At 42.3% G+C, this 19493-nt stretch overlaps 1 protein-coding gene across 7 annotated transcripts in view; it reads left to right on the top strand.

The window, feature by feature from the left end:
• The window catches only part of rap1ab (RAP1A, member of RAS oncogene family b), a 134567-nt gene extending 120031 nt beyond the window's left edge, over positions 1 to 14536 (top strand). For 5 of the 7 annotated variants that reach the window (XM_067388507.1, XM_067388504.1, XM_067388506.1 and 2 more), the window contains 3 exons: positions 11339 to 11482; positions 13261 to 13373; positions 14015 to 14536. In XM_067388507.1, the coding sequence (XP_067244608.1) occupies positions 11339 to 11482; positions 13261 to 13350 (234 nt within the window). In that variant the 3' untranslated portion in view covers positions 13351 to 13373; positions 14015 to 14536. Of the gene's footprint in view, positions 1 to 11338; positions 11483 to 13260; positions 13374 to 14014 lie in introns of those variants that run through there. The other 2 variants (XM_067388510.1, XM_067388511.1) reach the window with 2 other exon arrangements.
• Positions 14537 to 19493: the final 4957 nt, after the last annotated feature.

The raw sequence follows: 19493 nt of genomic DNA, 5'->3' as shown, positions 1-19493 counted from the left end.
TTGGTTCTGCATATGAATGGTCAAATGCACTTGGTCAGAATGTCCTGTATCTTTCTGGAGTATTGTTGTAGATGCTTGGTTTGTTGTAATTGAATGTAAAGAGGTGGTTTTGGTGTCGTGACAACTTTTTAAATTTAAATGTTCGTATTCACTTGTTCGCGTATCCATAAGCGCTTTAATATAGATAATACTAATTCAGTTAAACTTCTCTCAGTATAGCCTCAGTATAGTATACTATAGCCCCAGCCAATATTATTAGCTATATGCAGGGCCAGAGTGGGGCCCATTTTCAGCCTGGCATTTTAATGCCCAAGACCAGCCCCAAAAGCATCTCCCGATTTCTCCTAATGGCCACTCTGGGCCTGGCTAGATGTCGGTTATGGTTATGTTTGTGGATTAGGGAATAGCAACACTATAAGAATGTATTTTTGACTCGTTCGGCAGAGACTGTTAATCCTTTTAATTATGCCTCTATCAATGTGTGAATCCATCTGCTCTAAGTATTCAGACCATAGACTATGCTACGCATGATCTAGTAGTCCATAGATCTGTCCGGCATTTGTAAAGACTAGGCTTAAAATCGATGATGTTTTCAATGAGCAGTGTTCTTGAGAGCCTAAGCAATCAATACCTAGTTAACTGTAGTCACTAGACTATTGACAGTCTAAGTCTGGATTATGGCAGATTCTTTTGGATGATGACACTCATTCAAATCCACTAAATCAAATTAATTTGCATTTATAGTGAAACCATAGAAATAAAAATTCTGCACTGTAGTTATCTTAATTCCCACATTGATGTATGTAGATAACTGATTTTATAAATACCAGAGGAATGTCACATTTCATGATTTCTATGTGCATGGATCTGCAGTTACAAAGCTCATAGTGTCCCACAAAGTGATTTATTCAAAGTAATTTATTTTAACAGCGCCTGCCCAAAGGCATATGCAAAGAAAGAAGACGAGGCTTCAGTGAATTGTAGTGTTGTCGCCATGTTGCAGAGATGCTGTTTTGGAAGCAAAACCCTTTTGTTTGATGTTTTATTATAGCTTTTGTAGCAAGGTGCAACCATCTTGCAATAGAACCTGTGACATCACAGGGTTGGTTGACTCCATTGAATTAATATTATTATAGTTTTAATTCTGTTTTTTAATTTTTCTGCTTTATTTGCTGTGATCGTTACTAGTAATGGATAATCTCATAATATCTGTCACCAAAGAGATGACCAATAGAGGGCCCAAGTGCTATTTGCAATGCAATTCCGGACTGATTTATGGTAAGAAATGTTTATTTTGCATCAGCTTTGATCTCTTTATGTTGTGGAATGACAAATGGGTGTTATAATAGTTGTGGTTCATTTTAATTTCTGACAGTCATTTGGCAACAAATTGCATAACCAAGTATAACTATGAAAATATTGAGGCAGTCTGAATGTGTATCGGGAAGCAAAGCAGTACTGTTTTCCGTTTCACTGGCATTTTATAAAAATGGACTCTTGTCATTTGCTTTAAAGGTGCCCTAGTTTCAAAAATTTAATTTACCTCGCCATAGTTAAATAACAAGAGTTCAGTACATGGAAAAGACATACAGTGAGTCTCAAACTCCATTGTTTCCTCCTCCTTATATAAATCTCATTCATTTAAAAGACCTCGAAGAACAGACGGGGTGTACGCCCCCAATATTTGCATATGCCAGCCCATGTTCCCAACATTATGAAAGGCATTAGACAACAGCAGACTAGGTAAGCAAGCAAGAACAATAGCAAAAAATGGCAGATGGAGCAATAATAACTTAATCGGTTACTAAACGTAACCTCGGTTCCGTATCTCAGAGTACTGCGTATGGGGAAAAGTCTCCCTTTTTCCCTGCTACTGAAGCCTTTTCAATAATGCAGTGCAGCTGCATCATCATTGGTTCACTCATTGCAAGTCGTTGAACAAATGACGGCGCGGCTTTGCTGCGCAGCCTATGGCGACAAAGCGCGCGAACTTTCCCGCTGAAATGGGCGGGGAAAGGCCCTATATAAGTGAGCATTTCGCCATAGGCAACTCAGGCCATATCGACTGAAGCGACGACACTGAGCTGCAGCCTAGTGGCACGGCAAGTAACACAGTACTCGTTCCGTATCTCAGGGAACCAAGGTTACGTTTAGTAACCGATTAAGTTCCCTTTCAATACTTCACTCGTACTGTGTATGGGGGAACGAATTCAACCACGCTGTGCCACTGCTGGGGAACAACTGGACTTGACCGTACACCGCGAGGGGACCGAGTGTCAAGTGAGAAGGCCGAAGCCGCCGTAACCCTTGTGCACTACGAGGGAGAGACTCCCGGTTTTTGCATAAAACACAGAACTATGATGGCTGCGTAATTACGCCGAGAGGACCCGAGCCTGTAAGGTCGGAATGTCCAACTGATAAAATCTGGCAAAAGTGGACGGCGAGGACCAGCCGGCCACCTCACAAATGTCTTTAATTGAAATTCCACTGGACCAGGCCCAAGATGAGGCCATACCCCTATGGAGTGGGCTCTTACTCCTATGGGGCAAGGGGTCCCCACCGAGGAATAACAGAGCGTGATGGTGTCGACAATCCAACGCGAAAGACGTTGCTTTGAGACTGGAAACCCTTTGGTGCGGCCGCCAAAGCAAACAAAGAGCTGATCAGACTGCCGGAAGGGTTGTGATCGCTCGATGTAAATGCGCAGTGCCCTGACAGGGCAAAGTAATTCTTGCTCCTGATCGCCCGGCATAGGGGTAAACGCAGAGAGCGAAATGACCTGCGATCTGAAAGGTGTAGAAAGCACCTTGGGAATGTAGCCCACCTTAGGTTTCAGCACGACTCTAGAGTCGTCTGGCCCGAACTCGAGGCATGCTGGGCTAACAGAAAGGGCATGCAAATCGCCAACACGCTTGATCGACGCCAGTGCAAGAAGCAGGGCGGTTTTAAGCGTCAGGGGCCTAAGGTCTGCTTGGCGCAGTGGCTCAAAGGGCGGGCCCTTTAGAGCTCTGAGGACCAGATGGAGATCCCAGGAAGGAACCGTAGGGGTCCGTGGTGGATGCAACCGCCTGGAACCCCTTAGAAACCGAACAACGAGGTTGTTCAGCGTGAAACGCTGCGATGGCTGCTACATACACTTTGAGCGTGGAGGGGTCTCGCCCCGCGTCCAGTCGCTCCTGGAGGAAGGACAGTATATCGGCTACGTCGCATTCCTTAGGGTCTATGCTGCGTGTAGAACACCAGCTAACAAAGACCGCCCATTTCTGAGCATAGAGGCGTCTAGTGGACGGGGCTCTAGCATGTGAAATGGTTTTTAGCACGTTCTCGGGGAGGCCAGAAGGCTCCCGTTGAGAGACCACAGGTGCAGAGCCCACAGCTCCGGCCCTGGGTGCCAGATTGTTCCGTTCGCCTGAGAGAGGAGGTCCCATCTCAGAGGAATCGGCCAGGGGGCTTTTCGTGGAAAGCCTGAATAGCTCCGAGGTCCGAACTTGGCACCTCCAGAGCGGGGCCACTAACAGAACTTTGTGCCTGTCTTCATTGACACGCCTGATCACCTGGGGGATCAGAGCAACCGGGGGAAAAGCGTAGAGAAGGGTGTTGGGCCAAGAGTGGGCCAGCGCATCTTCCTTCTTCGAAAAATAAATTGGGCAATGAGAGCTGTCTTGAGAGGCGAAGAGGTCTACCTCTGCCTTCCCGAATAACTCCCAAATGGTGTGAACTATCTGGGGATGGAGCGTCCACCCGTCTGAGGGGACGTTGCTCCGGGACAGCATGTCTGCTCCCAGGTTGTTCTTTCCGGGAATATGGGTCGCTCTGAGCGACCAAACCCGTGAAGAAGCCCATTCTAGCAGTCGTTTCGCCAGGGCGCATAGGCGGCTGGACGAAAGACCTCCTTGGTGGTTGATATATGACACCACTGTCATGCTGTCCGATTGGACTAAGACGTGGCGATCCATCAAATGAGCCTGAAAGGCCTGTAGGGCTCGAATCACTGCCAGCATCTCGAGGCAGTTGATGTGCAGATGGCTTTCCTCGTGGGACCACGAGCCGAAGGCCGGACTGCCCTTGCACAGAGCGCCCCAATCCAGGTTGGACGCATCCGTGGAAAGCACCGTCCTCCGTGACACCGCCTGTAGGGGTACTCCAAGACTGAACCAAGAGGGGTTCGTCCAGGGCCTCAGGGCTGCTACGCAGGCCTGATTGACCTTGAGGCGCAAGCGGCCGTGCTGCCATGCGTGAGGAGGGACCCGAAATTTCAGCCAGTACTGAAGAGGCTGCATTCGTAGCAGGCCTAGCTGCAGCACTGGGGAGGCGGAAGCCATCAGCCCTAGCAACCTCTGGAACAGCTTCAGAGAGAGGTAAGCTTTGTTCTTGACGGAGGCCGCGAGCTGCTGAATGGTCAGAGCGCGCTCTGACGAGACTACTGCCGTCATACTGACAGAGTCGAGAACTGCACCTAGGAATGAGATACGTTGAGTGGGAAGCAGTGAGCTCTTAGCTAAATTGACCCTGAGACCCAGACACTGCAGGTGGCTGAGAAGCACGGATCTGTGGTGCTCCAACTCCGACCGAGATAGTTCAGAAAGCGTATACCCATCTGTCTGAGAGGGGAGAGCGCAGCGTTCATGCACTCCGTGAAAGTGCGAGGAGCTAGGGACAATCCGAAGGGAAGGACCGTATACTGGTAAGCCACACCTTCGAACGTGAATCTCAAGAATCACCTGTGCTTGGGGGCTATCTGGATATGAAAGTAAGCATCTTTCAGGTCCAGCGAGCATAACCAGTCCCCGTGACATGCTTGTGCGAGGATCTGTTTCAGCGTTAGTACTTTGAACTTTCGCTTCATGAGGGAAAGGTTCAGAAGTCTGAGGTCCAGAATTGGTCTGAGACCGCAGTCTTTCTTTGGAACCAGGAAGTAACGGCTGTAGAAGCCCGACTCACTCTGCGAAGGAGGCACTAATTCTTTAGCGCCTTTTCTCAGAAAAGTTAAAACCTCGGCCCGGAGGACATGAGCGTTGTACGGTTGTACCGTAGTTTGAATCACCCCGCCAAAGCGCGGGGGCCTTCTGGCAAACTGGAGCGAGTAGCCTAGGCTTATGGTTCTCAGAATCCAACTTGATACACTGGGGATGGCTCGCCAAGCCTCGATCCGGGCAGCAAGGGGTAGAATGACATCGGATGGCGACCCGCTTAGAAGGGGGTCGCACACCGGTATGGTAGGAAGAGGAAATAAGCTCTTTTGAGAAGTGTAAAAATTGGGTCGCCGTGATAACGGCGGTTGTTGAGGACGCAGTAAGTGTGGGCCCTGTTACTGCAGGTTGCATTTGTCCCATGCCCAGAGATAAACGAGGCGGAGGGGAGCATGTGCGAGCGAGCTTTCGGGGTGGTCCGGCCGTGGCGAGACATGCCCCGATCCTCTTCTTTTCTGGCTGATCAGGACGACTTCTGAGGCGCCGGATCCAGCACGATCTTGGGCCGGGGTCCCTGGCGTTTCGGGAAGGTTGTGCGCTTAGCAGAGTGCGAGCGGTGGCGGTGCTCTTTGGGCAGCGCAGCCTGAGAGGCAGAAGGGGCTGGTTTCGTCTGCTGAGCTGGCGCAGGCCTGGGGCGGCTAGGAGCAGGTGCTGAGCTTGAACGTTTGGGCAGGAAATGTCTCATCGCTTGAGAAGACTTATGTGCTGCCGTGAAACGCTCTGTGAAACCTTCCACTGCCGGTCCAAAGAGTCCTGACGGGGAAACGGGCGCATCGAGGAAGGCCGTCTTGTCCTTATCTTTGATTTCCGTCAGGTTAAGCCATAAATGGCACTCCAGCACCACCAGGCTGGCCATTGATCTGTGGCCCGCAGGGCTAAATCAGTTGCGCTGCGGAGATCCCTGAAGGTGGTCTCTTCAGTGCCAGACTCGTCCATGGCGCGGAGAAGTTTGGCCTGGAAGACCTGGAATATGGCCATAGAATGGAGCGCTGAGGCTGCTTGGCCAGCGGATGCATACGCTCTTCCTGCAAGGGCAGAAGTGGTCCTGCAGGGTTTAGACGGAAGGGAACACTTCGTCTTCCAGCCCACGGCCGCGGGCGGACAGAGGTGAGCGGCCACTGCTTCGTCCAGGGGCGTCAGGTGTTCGTAACCCTTCTCCTCCGAACCATCAACTGAGGTGAGGACTGAGCGGTGAGAAGTGTGCAGGCGGGCTAAATAGGGGGCGCGCCATGACTTCGCCAGCTCCTGATGAACCTCAGGAAAGAACCGGGCAGAGCGTTGCTGAGGAGCTTGACGGCGGCCTGGGAGGAACCACTCATCCAGGCGGCTTCGTGACGGCTCTTCTGGTGGAGCCCAGTCGAGGTCCAATTCCTTTAGATAGGATGCGGAAAAGTTCGGCGTCCATACCCGTGCCGCGATCAATGGGCTCCAGGGGAGGCAGGGGGGCGGGATCATCAGACTCGCCCAGCCAGTGCTCCGGTTCAGAGGCTGCCAGAGACACGGAGTCATCGAGCTGCTCTTCGTCGGATCCGCCGAAGGAAACAAGGTCGCTTGCATCAGCCGAGGGACGTTGTTCAGGGCGGGAGAACAGCACTGGGGACTGTTCTCTGCTGGGAGAGGGCGAGGCACGCGGGCAGTGGGCCGGCGTGAGCTCGCACAGCTCAGCGCCCTGAGCCGGTCTTCCCCGCTGTCTCTTCCTAGCTGGTTCGCGGGAGGAAGGAGAGAGGAGGGCGCGATCGGCGGGGTCACTTCCCATGAAGAAAGAAGCCCGTGAGTGCAGCGATGCCAGGCTCATAGACTCGCAGTGCGAGCATGAGCCTCCAGCAAGCGTGTTATCTGCGTGGGACTTGCCCAGACATCCGACGCACTCGCCGTGGCCGTCTGCATCAAGCAGAGGGGCTCTGCACGTAGTCCAGTGGTAAGGCATTGAAAAATGCCGGGGCGCCGTGAAAACGGCGATTGTGGTGCTTTTAAACGGCGAGGGCCGTAAGCGGTAAAAACCGCTGTGGAAATTGCTCTTAATGCGGTGTGAGAACCGCGGAAAAATGCTCTATTAGATGCGCTGGATGGCGGCAGAAGACGCGCTGAGTCCAGGGCGGAAGCAGGAAGCGGAGGCTCGTCGACGGCGCTCAGGCGGCAGTCGGCGAAGGCGCTGGCGAATCCGGCGACTCAGCTGGGTCCGCTGCAGGGCCTCTTCAACGGCGGCAGAGCTTCTTCCAAGGCGGTGAGCTTCTTTCCAGGCGAGCAGGCTTCTGCGAGGATCAGCGAGGAGAAGACGAGTCGTCGCTGAAGGAGAAAGGACTGAGTTGCCTATGGCGAAATGCTCACTTATATAGGGCCTTTCCCCGCCCATTTCGGTGGGAAAGTTCGCGCGCTTTGTCGCCATAGGCTGCGCAGCAAAGCCGCGCCGTCATTGGTTCAACGACTTGCAATGAGTGAACCAATGACGATGCAGCTGCACTGCGTTATTGAAAAGGCTTCAGTAGCGGGGGAAAAAGGGAGACTTTTCCCCATACGCAGTACGAGTGAAGTATCGAAAGGGAACTGACATGATTCATGATATTTTTAGTGATATTTGTAAATTGTCTTTCTAAATGTTTCGTTAGCATGTTGTTAATGTACTGTTAAATGTGGTTAAAGTTACCATGGTTTATTACTGTATTCACAGAGACAAGAGAGTCGTCGCTATTTTCATTTTTAAACACTTGCAGTCAGTATAATGCATAAACACAACTTCATTCTTTATAAATCTCTCCAACAGTGTAGCATTAGCCGTAAGCCACGGAGCACAGCCTCAAACTCATTTAGAATCAATGTAAACATCAAAATAAACACTGCACTTATGCATGACGAACACTTTGTAAAGATCCATTTTGAGTGTTATATTAGCTGTTTGAACTTTTTTTTATGTTTAAGGCAAGCGCGAGCTCTTGGGGCGTGGAGCACCAGATTTAAAGGGCCACACACCCTGAATCGGCTCATTTCTAATTATGCCCCAAAATAGCAGTTAAAAAAATGAATTAAAAAAAAAATCTATGGGGTATTTTGAGCTGAAACTTCAGACACATTCAGGGGACACCTTAGACTTATATTACATCTTTAAAAAAAAAAAAAAAAAAAAAAGTACTAGGGCACTTTTTAAAGGGTTAGTTCACCCAAAAATGAAAATTGTCATTAATTACTTTCCCTCATGTCGTTCCACACCCATAAGACCTTCATTTATCTTCGGAACACAAATTAAGATAATTTTTCATAAAATCTGATGGCTCAATGAGGCCTGCATTGCCAACAAGACATTTGAATTAACACTTTCAATGCCCAGAAAGCTACTAAAGACAATGTTCATGTGACTACAGTGGTTCAACCTTAATGTTATGAAGTGACGTATATACTTTTTGTGCAACAAAAAAAAAACAATTATTGTCATTCAACAATATCTAGTGATGGGTGATTTCAAAACACTGCTTCATGAAGCTTTGAATCTTTACGAATCTTTTGTTTCAAATCAATGGTTCGGAGTGCGTATTAGACTGCCAAAGTCATGCTCTTCAGTGGTGAACCATTGAAATTTCTAAACACTTATGACGTAACGAAGCCTTTTTTACTGAAATCATGTGACTTTGACAGTTTTGATATGCGCTCCGAACCACTGATTTGAAACAAAAGATTTGTAGAACTTTAGTAGCTTTCAGGGCATTAAAAGTGTTACAGGGATAGTTCACCCAATGAAAATTTTTATTACCCCCAGGGCATCCAAGATGTAGGTGACTTTGTTTCTTCAGTAGAACACAAATGATGATTTTTAACTCCAACCGTCAAGGTCTGTCAGCCGTATAATGCATGTAAATGGGAACTCGATCTATAAGAGTAAAAAAAAAAACACGATGGACGAATCCAAATTAAACCCTGCGGCTCGGGACGACACATTGATGTCCTAAGACATGAAACGATCAGTTTGTGCGAGAAAACGAACAGTATTTATATAATTTTTTACCTCTAAAACACCACTATGTCCAACTGCCCTCCACATCCGGTTAGTGAGGTCTGAACACGCTCTGACAACGGAAGTGATGTCTCGCACTCATTGAAGCAAAGTGCGAGACATCAGTTCCGTCATCCGAGCGCGTTTTTTTTACCTCACTAACCTGATGCTGAATGGAGTTGGACATAGTGGTGTTTTAGAGGTAAAAAATTATATAAATACTGTTTGTTTTCTCACACAAACTGATCGTTTCGTGTCTTAGGACATCAATGTGTCGTCACGAGCCGCAGGGTTTAATTTGGATTTGTCTGTCGTGTTTTTTTTACTCTTATAGATCGAGTCCCCATTTACACGCATTATACGGCTGACAGACAGTGACGGTTGGAGTTAAAAATCATCATTTTTGTTCTACTGAAGAAACAAAGTCACCTACTTCTTGGATGCCCTGGGGTTAAGCAGATAAACATCAAATTTTCATTTTTGGTGAACTATCCCTTTAATTGTCTTGCTGGCAATGCAGGCCTCACTGAGCCATTGGATTTTAATGAAAAATATCTTAATTTGTGTTCCCAAGATGAATGAAGGTCTTACGGGTGTGGAACGACATGAGGGTGAGTAATTAATGACAGAATTTTCATTTTTGGGTGAAATAACCCTTTAATTTTTTTTTTTTTTTTTTTTACATCCACGATTAATGCAGTGGCCTTCCTTTTGTCTTTTGATGCTTTGTGGCTTTTCAGTTTCCATCTTTCACTATCTGTCCTCCACTGTCTATCTTTCACTGTCTCTCTACCATTGTATCTGTTGAACTCCGGCAACTCAGGCACAGCCAGCCCTGTGATGTCACAGGTTGTAGTACTGCAAGATGGCAGCACCCTTGCTACAAAAACTCTGTTATTGTAGGGACATCAATGTTACATTTTCACGCCCCTAAACATGACATGGAACCTAAACATGATTGGTTGCTTTACATGTCTGTCAGATGGCAGAGATGTCTGGGTGGTCCTTGGCCAATGAAAGCTGCTATGGAGTCCAGACCTTCTACCGTCAGTCTGAAGGTCTGCTACGCAAGACTGCCTTTTTTTTTTTTTTTTTTTAAACCAAATTTATAACACAAACATGATCAGAGTGGAAATCCATTTACTAAGCAATGTTAACTTAACTGACTGCTTCAGTTTTTATTGTCTTCCTGGAGATTACTATATATATAATATATATAATTTTTCTGTTGCTTTGCTGGCTGTAAATGCAGTGAATCCATGATAAATCCAAAGTTTAACAAGTTTATTTTATTTGATCTTCACATAATGTTGTTGTCTGCCTCGCGAAGTTTGGAATTACCTGAAAATGTAATTCCAATGAATGAAAATGATCTTACACAATGGAATTACTTATGATCAAATGAATTATTGAAACAGAGTTATCATAATATCACCACCATATTGAGAAAGCACATAAAATCCAAATACACATCGAATGAGGAAAGACAGCTGTCCATCATTCACGACAGGTAGGCTAAGCGCAGCTATACCCAAAGTGAGCCGAGAAGATGACTTATCTGATAGCAAAATGATTTTGAGACACATGCTTCCTTTAAATTTTGTCAAGGGAGACATATTTACAAACAGAAAACAAAGTGCTGCTGTTAGAAACTTAGCTTAACGATAATACATAACAGTATGCTATCTTGTTTCTGCAACGTCTGTCAGCGCGGCTCATTTTCTCACCCGAGCATGTGGATAATATTGTTTTTCTCAACATGAACATGTGAAATAATATGAAAACAATACCCATATAGGCTACTGTCTCGAGTGCATTACGTTTTGTACGATAACTGGCACTGTCTGCTTTATTAGCGTTTTTCTAGTTTGCGCTGCTTGAGCTTAAATGCTTTTGTTCTTTTATATATAGTTTTTTTTGTTTGCACAAATTGTTTAATGCTTTGAACTAAAAGAAAAGCTTAAGATATAACGTAAACTTGTTGTGTATATTGCCTAATCATATGCTTGTTCAGAAATGGCTACAAACTCTTGATGAATTAAAAAAAAAAAAAAAATCCTTCTTGTTTAAGGTAATTTAAATAAACGAATATTCGTTTTTTTACGAGCCCAAATATTCGAATACAATATTTTGGAAAAATGCCGATCCCTAGTACCTTGTATTACAGATACTGCACAAGTATTTCACTGGTGGGTTCATGACAATAGTGATGTAACTTTTGACATTCTTCATCATCTCTGATCTAATCAACAGACTAAAAATGTCACAAAACTACAATGTATTCATAAATGTTGCATGACTGTTTGGTGTCCATGGCCTGATGATAGATCCATGTAATTGCCATTGTGTAACTAATGATTTTTTTTTCCCTTCTCTCTGACTATAGGTGCCGATGATCCTGGTGGGTAATAAGTGTGATCTGGAGGACGAGAGGGTGGTGGGGAAAGAACAGGGGCAAAATCTGGCCCGGCAGTGGAACAACTGTGCCTTTCTAGAGTCCTCCGCCAAATCAAAGATCAACGTCCTTGATGTGAGCATGTTACATATTAGGGATGTCATGAGAACCGATACTTCGGTACCAAGTCGGTATCAACATTTTCTTTCACATTTTTATCATCAACTTGTGTTTATACAGTACCATTAGTACTGATTGTACTGAACATTTATGCACTATAGCATGTAGGTTGAACCCAAACAGATTATGAGAGAAAATCAGGTGATTGGTGATTTCCCCCCTTCTGGTCCATGTATCCCCGCCTCTGCTAAATTATTTTTGTCCCCGGTGGGGATAAAAAAAAATATCCCCCCCGGGTGATACTACTCCACAAACCACCAACAGAGCATATAAAATACCAAAAATAAAACTTTTTTTTTTTTTTTAAACATCGCCAAGTAAAATGCTGCGTTTATATAGAATTGTCTCTTTACAACTACAACAAATGGGACATTTTTCAGACGCGCATTCCGACTTCGCCTCAGTGCCAGGCGCCAGTCAAACGAGCGCGGAAAAGGTAGGCTACAGGTGACGACGAGGGAGCTTCAGTTGAACAACAGTGAACTGCGGTCAGATGAGATGTTGTCAGGCTATGTTGGTAAAACTCAGAAAAAATAACATGACTGTCCAATCAGCCATTATATTGTGCTCGTGGTGCGCACTCAAGAATTGCACACACAAATGCGCCGGCGCGCGCTGCATGAATAATTTATTATAGCTTAAATAAAGCACAAAAGAAACTACGAGCAATGACCTTTGTTGTTCTGTTGTAAGTTAAGTCATGAAATTACCAAACATGCGATTAAAGCTGCCTCAAAAAGTGCATGCATGTATGTATTTGTTGACATGGTTTTAAAGCTATTGTTATCCAATTTGTTGGCCTTAAAACGTCTGAAAAATGCACACATGTACACCAGGGAAATCTAAATGTTCTCGGGGGACCATGCCCCCATACCCCCCTAGCAAACTATATTTTTTTTTTTTATTTCAGTAATTATGAAACCCTGCATACGGACCAGCGTACGGTGTATTTTATCTAATGAAATCTGAGGTAAACTTGTATTTCTCCATATGTGCGCACTTTTGGACTAAAGGTTTGTATGTGTATGCACTGTGATCAAAAATAAATGGGACCAAACGCAATTGAATGTAAAGGTTTGTGTCTCGTTATTTTATTAATAACTACCAACATTGATTTTGCTTTTCTATCAGAAATTAAGAATTATTAGTGTCATTAGATAGTGGTGCAAATATTTAAACTAACTAATACTTCAAATCTCAAGGTTAAATCAGAAGATTTTTTGTAAAAATGTTTCTGTAACAGCTGCCAAAAAATAGTATATAGCTCCACTGTGGTTTTTAACAAATTAAAAAAAAAAAAAAAAAAAAAAAACTTTTCAAAACATCCCCCCTTTTTTTTTCACAAATCGCACCCTGGTTATGACTATGGAGTTATATTTGATTATTCAATTTCTGTGGTATTTTTACTTGAATACTACTGTTAGACCTACCTGAAAAAAAGTTTACTTTGTATCTTTATATTTATATTTATATTATATTATATTTATTTGTGCTACAGCTTCTGTTTATTCTTTCTTGTTTTATTACTGACTATTGCAACAAATTACCTCATAAAAAGTAGTAAAGTGGTATCGTGTACTTTTGATGTTACTAGTACCAACTACTATATTTTTTTTTTGGCATTGTGACATCCCTATTACATACTTGTTTGGCATGTCCCACGTTCAGAACATATTCGAGTAGTTTCATGTTCATATTGAGTGCTTCATGAGAGTATTTTTTGCACATTACAGATCTTTTATGATTTGGTCAGACAAATTAACAGGAAAACACCGGTGGAAAAGAAGAAAGCAAAAAAGAAATCCAATTGTGTCCTCCTGTAGAGCCAGCAGCAGCTCTGAGCCAGGTCTGTCATGTCACTGTTACATCATTAATTTATGTACTTTGTACTTTTGTCAGTTAAATAAAGGTTAAAGAGAATTAACAAACCAGATTCTTAATTTTTATTGCATTTTACAAATTGTCCCGACTTTTCTGGAAAAGTCTCTCCCACCTACCTTTTTTTATATTGCTCAGGCCAAATAATTTGCCCAGTATTCAGAAATTTTAAAACGGTAAGACCAGTTTCATTCCACACTCACAACAACAGCATATTTATTGTGGTGCCCATTAGGTTACCGCATTCACCACTGTGCAGTGCCTGTTTTGCTGCTTGTAGCATGCTGAACTTAGCTAAAAATGCACTGTAAGTGTTTATTAACACATCTATTTGCAATATAAGATTTTATCAAGCAACATTGCAGCAAAGTTTCCAGCATTGTTGGGTCTGGTGATGTGAACCAATATATTTGTACTTGTAGTTTCTGTAAAAAATCTTCAGTAAATTGTTTACCAAACTTTTCCACTAGAGTGCAGCAGTTGCTCAGTCTACAGCAGTTAAAATAACATTTATTGGCCTTGTGTTGTACTATGTAGTAGTAAATGCATTCAGTAGGATTTTATGTGCATTATTAATGTCTCTCTCTCTCTCTCTCTCTCTGTCTGCAGAATGCTGTAATGAAGAACTGTTAGCTTGTTTGGATCATGCCAGCATTCCCATCCTCAATGAGTGATTCAATGGAACAGCTGACTGACTGACTCAAAGCAGCACCGGACATAGCGAGCTAGAACACCAGTCACAACTTTATTTCTCCTTTATGTTGACAGAAAAATCTGAGGAAAAACTCAATTTCCCATAAGCAATTTCAGTAGAACTGTGAACAGCTCAACATTTTCCTGACATTTTTTACTTTTTTTCATCACTGACCTTGTGGCTGATGAAGAAATTAAACCTTATATTAACATAATAGTGAATATTAACCACCATAAGACACCTTTTCAGTTGCCACACAATGAATCTTAGGACATAATACCTCTGGATTCTTCATCTATCTTTTATTTCCTTTTACGTTGAAAATCTGGTGGCAATATTTGAAATCCTTCGACTTCCTCTAAAAACCCATGGATACATTGTTCAAAAACTTGACAGAGGAGAAAATCACTGAAATTTCACCACAAATGTTTTTAAAACTTTTTTTTCCCCCATAAACTCTTGAACTCTGCTTTTCAGTGGCCTCATCTGTTGAAAATGCAAGACGAGAAATCAGTTAACAGTATTGCGCAATACCCGCATGTTCAAGGACATGGAGGATGACAACGTTCAATATCCAGTTATTAGCATGACCATCTTTAAGTGTAGATGTTGTAAATGATGTCTAGTTCAATTGTTTCCTCTAAGTTGTACTTCCATTCTTGGTACAATGTGTAAATGTCTATAGATGACAAACATGTATATAAATATTGTTTTGCTGACATTTAGTCATCAGGACACAGTCATCAGAAAGTACTGCCCCATTCCCAATGTGACATTTTGTATTCAGTCACTTGGTTTTCCTAGCTCATATCATATTCTAATGCCATTCTATTTCATAAAGACTGTTTCAGAAGTAAACAGGCCTTTTATAGTGTAAAAAGTGGGGGAAGGAACGATCAATTTCTATGCCTATCAAGACTGAAATATATTGTACTAAACCAACTATTTCCTCTTGTGTTTTTCTGTCAAAAGATGTTCTGGCTTTTAAGATTATTAAATTTTAGTACCTTTTCATTATTTCTGCTGTTTTGCATTTTATTGTTTTAGCTGTCATCTTTAACAAGATTATTTTCCCTCTTTCCTGGTATGTTCTTTAGGAGCTCTTTTATCAGATTGACATAACGATGCTTGTAAAGCAAAGCTTTTTTTCTTTTATCAGTCTGACCATAAAAATATAAAATCCTCCTGGGTATTTCTCACTGTTGGTATTCTGATGTCTAAGCTTTTGCTTATTCTGGACACAGACAATGTGACAGCAAACACTTTTACAAGGCAAAAGTAGGGTAGCTTAACCTGAGGCCTTAAATTCCTACTATATGACACATCAGTAATCAATGGTAATGTGTGAACATAGCTATTCTACATACGACTTTAAAGATTTATGGGGATAAGAAGTGGAATTTGGACACACAAATATAAATATGGAATACTTTGAAATTTTTGGTCCATATCTGCATTCAGGGGAAAAATATATCTGATATAGCCTACAGTTCTGGTCTTCAAATATGATTGGCTGGGCAGTGTTCTTTACAGTTTGCAGACTCTCATATCACTGGGACACTTGTGTCAACTTGCTTTCTTGTTTGTCTCAGCCAGGAATTATTAGTGGTGGGTTGTTGTTGTTTTTTTTGTGAATTTCTATTTACATAGTTTGTCACCTTTATTTATATAGCTCTATGCAATACAGATTTTCAAAGCAGCTTTACAGTGACAACAGGAAAATGATTGATGCTGTACAGCAGCTCTATAGTTTAGCTAAAGTCAGTTCAGTGTTGATTCAGTTCCATTGTAAAGATCATCAATTATTAAATTCATTCATTTAATCTATAAAGCAGTTCTGCAGAAAACAGTGATGTCACCGTCCAGCTCAGTTCAGTTCTCATCCAGTAGTGTCAGTGCAGTGAAATCAATAATGTTGAATATTAAGTGTCCCCAACTAAGCAAGCCAGAGGTGACAGTGGCAGGAAACATAAGTGAAGAACAGAATGGAGTGAACTTGAGAGAATCCAGGCTCAGTAAAACGAACATGGTGTGGTTAAATTTGCTGCATCATAAGTCGGACTGTGGGTTGAAGATGCTTGAAGATCGGGATACATTACGCCAGCATTTTTAATGTTACAAAAGCTTTCTATTTCAGATAAATGCTGTTCTTTTGACCTTTCTATTCATTAAAGAATCCTGGGGGAAATTTTACTGTTTTTACTGTATTTTGGATCAAATAAATGCAGCCTTGGTGAGCAAAAGAGACTTTTTTATTTTATTTATTTATTTATTTTTTAAAAAATCTTACTAATCCTAGTCCTTAAAACAGTAGCATATATTCTATTATAATGGAATATTATTACTATGATTATTATAAATTCCCCCCTTTTTCATTTTACGGGAGGGGGTGGTGTCTGGTTTTCCTTCTTTTTGTCTCTGCTGACATTCAGGGCTGTTGTGTCTATCCCTTTATGACCAGTGTACCCATATTCTGATGGCTGCTTCCAGCAGGATAATGCACCATGTCACAAAGCTATACTCAAATGGCCTCCACAATTACCAGATCTCAATCCAATAGACCACCTTTGGGATGCAGTGGAACGTAAAATTTACCTCATGTATGTACCTCATCAGATATGTCTGTGATCAATGACGCTCTTCCCTGAATGCTTATAAACTAATATTAAGCTTTTCTTTTTAATAGTCAATTTATTTTCAGCAGTCATCAAGCTTGTACACACTGTAAATAAAATAAAAATGATTGATACACACATCCTTCGAATGAAATATCAAGTACTTTGGGTGTATTGTTCATTATGTTTATTTTAATTTAAAAGCAACAGAACGTAAATTACATCCAGTTTATCAGCAACACAGCGCACGAGTGTGAATCCCGCGATATCCGCCTTTGATCTCGCAGATGTCTGATGCACTCCGAGAACGGAGAATTGTCCATGTTGCCTGCACTTTTTTCACTCCTCCCCTCACTGCAGCCACCTACTCTCGGCTGAACTTAAGGCGAGGCCAGGCGCATCTCAAACAAGCCTAATGGCTTAATTACATCTGGCAATAAGGAATTTACATTTATTTGAATGTTTATTAATGCACATTGTTCAGTTTTAAACTAAATTACTCATAACTAGGTCAAAACAACATATCGTAATTGATGTATTTTAAATAAATTATACACAAATTAAAATTATACTTGTAAAAAAATATTCTGTTTCTAGAGCAATAATATTTTTGAAACCTCGGTAAAGTTGAACTAACTCTACAGCAGATCGATTGCTGTAACGTTAGACAGTGCTCTTTAATTAACTAGAGTAGGATCCCAGCTAACACAGTTACGTTGTGACGACGTAACTGGACCGGACCATATTCGTTGTAGCGACGTATCAAATAACGTTCTAGGGACGTAACTTTGTGATTCCCATATTCGTCGTGGCGACGTTATAGTGGTACGTCTCTGTAACGTGAGGAGTACGTCTCAACGACCAAACTGGCACGTTGTAAAAACGTAACCAGATTGGCTCATATTAGTTGCAACGACGTCCCGAATAACGTTCCAGCGACGTAACTTTGTGATTCCCATATTCGTCGTGGTGACTTTATAGCGGTACGTCGCTGGAACGTGACAGGTACGTCTCAACGACCAAACTGGCACGTTGTGAAAATGTAACTGGATCGGCTCATATTAGTTGCAATGACGTCCCGAATAACGTTCCAGCGACGTAAATTTGTGATTCCCATATTCGTAATGGCGACGTTATAGTGGTACGTTGCTGGAACGTGACCGGTACGTCCTAAAGGCCAAAATACCACCTCGACCTTTATCTTAAAATCTGCTTCTCACCTTTACTCCGGGAAATGGAGATGTGCACCGTCCATAACCTTGAAATCCGTGCAGAACTGATAAACACTTCATTCTCTGCTATAAAACCTAATAAATTCTAATTGTTATAGGGAATTGTGTTGCTTTGGTTAATACATTTGCAGATCAAAATATGTAGTGGAAACCAATATAAACCCTCATTAAATTCTGATAGAAAATGGCTAGAAACACACTGCATCCATGAAATCATCAGCATTGTTACTTTGTACAATTACTAAGCCAATACATTTGAACATTACCATGTAACCATGTTTTAACCATGTAAAGTGTTAACACATGAATTCATAAATTGAACACATTCATAGATCAAACAATACAATCAATAAATAAATGTAACCAGTAATTAATGTTTTATTCTTTTAATTGACAAAGTGTTTTATCATTATATAGGTATAGTTAAAGGAACACTCCACTTTTTTTGAAAATAGGCTCATTGTCCAACTCCCCTAGAGTTAAACAGTTGAGTTTTACCGTTTTCGAATCCATTCAGCCGATCTCCGGTTCTGGCGGTACCACTTTTAGCATAGCTTGGCATAGTTCATTGAATCTGATTAGACCGTTAGCATCGAGAGTTTTGATATTTTTCCTATTTAAAACTTGACTCTTCTGTAGTTAAATCGTGTACTAAGACCGACAGAAAATGAAAAGTTGCGATTTTCTAGGCTGATATGGCTAGGAACTATACTCTCATTCAGGCGTAATAATCAAGGAACTTTGCTGCTGTATCATGGCTGCAGCAGGCGCAATGATATTACGCAGCACCCATGAGCCCCTGCTTGCACAGGGAACGTGCCTTGCAACCATGGAGACGTATGTGAGAGACGCTGCGTAATATCATTGCGCCTGCTGCAGCCATGATACGGCAGCAAAGTTCCTTGATTATTACGCCTGAATGAGAGTATAGTTCCTAGCCATATCAGCCTAGAAAATCACAACATTTTCCGTTGGTCTTAGTACACGATTTATACAGAAGAGTCAAGTTTTAAATAGGAAAAATATCAAAACTCTTTGGTCATTTTTAAGTGCGATGCTAACGGTCTAATCAGATTCAATGAACTATGCTAAGCTATGCTAAAAGTGGTACCGCCAGACCCGGAGATCGGCTGAATGGATTCGGAAACGGTAAAACTCAACTGTTTAACTCTAGGGGAGTTGGAAAATGAGCCTATTTTCAAAAAAAGTGGAGTGTTCCTTTAAATAATGATTTTATCAATTATATTTATAGATACCCTTATGATTACTACTATCCATAATTTGGCACAAAAATGACAAAGATATGAAAAAGATTCAGCAGATATTTTATTGCTTTATTTGCAAAAAAATATATTTTAAACCATTTCCTAAGTGTCCTGTATGAGGCAGCTGCTACAAATATACTGAGGTAATTTGCTTTAATACTGCCAGACAATATCACAACTACCAAAGATATACAGTCCTTGAGCTTCTCAAAAGCTAAAAAAAATCCAGAAGATGACATTCATAAAGAGTAAAAGATATGTATAAAGAACAATATAGAGATT

The sequence above is a fragment of the Chanodichthys erythropterus genome, chromosome 6 (assembly GCF_024489055.1).
Source record: "Chanodichthys erythropterus isolate Z2021 chromosome 6, ASM2448905v1, whole genome shotgun sequence".
Classification (NCBI taxonomy): Eukaryota; Metazoa; Chordata; class Actinopteri; order Cypriniformes; family Xenocyprididae; genus Chanodichthys; species Chanodichthys erythropterus.
Note: the sequence above shows the minus strand (reverse complement) of the source record. Positions and strands in the feature narration are given on the sequence as shown.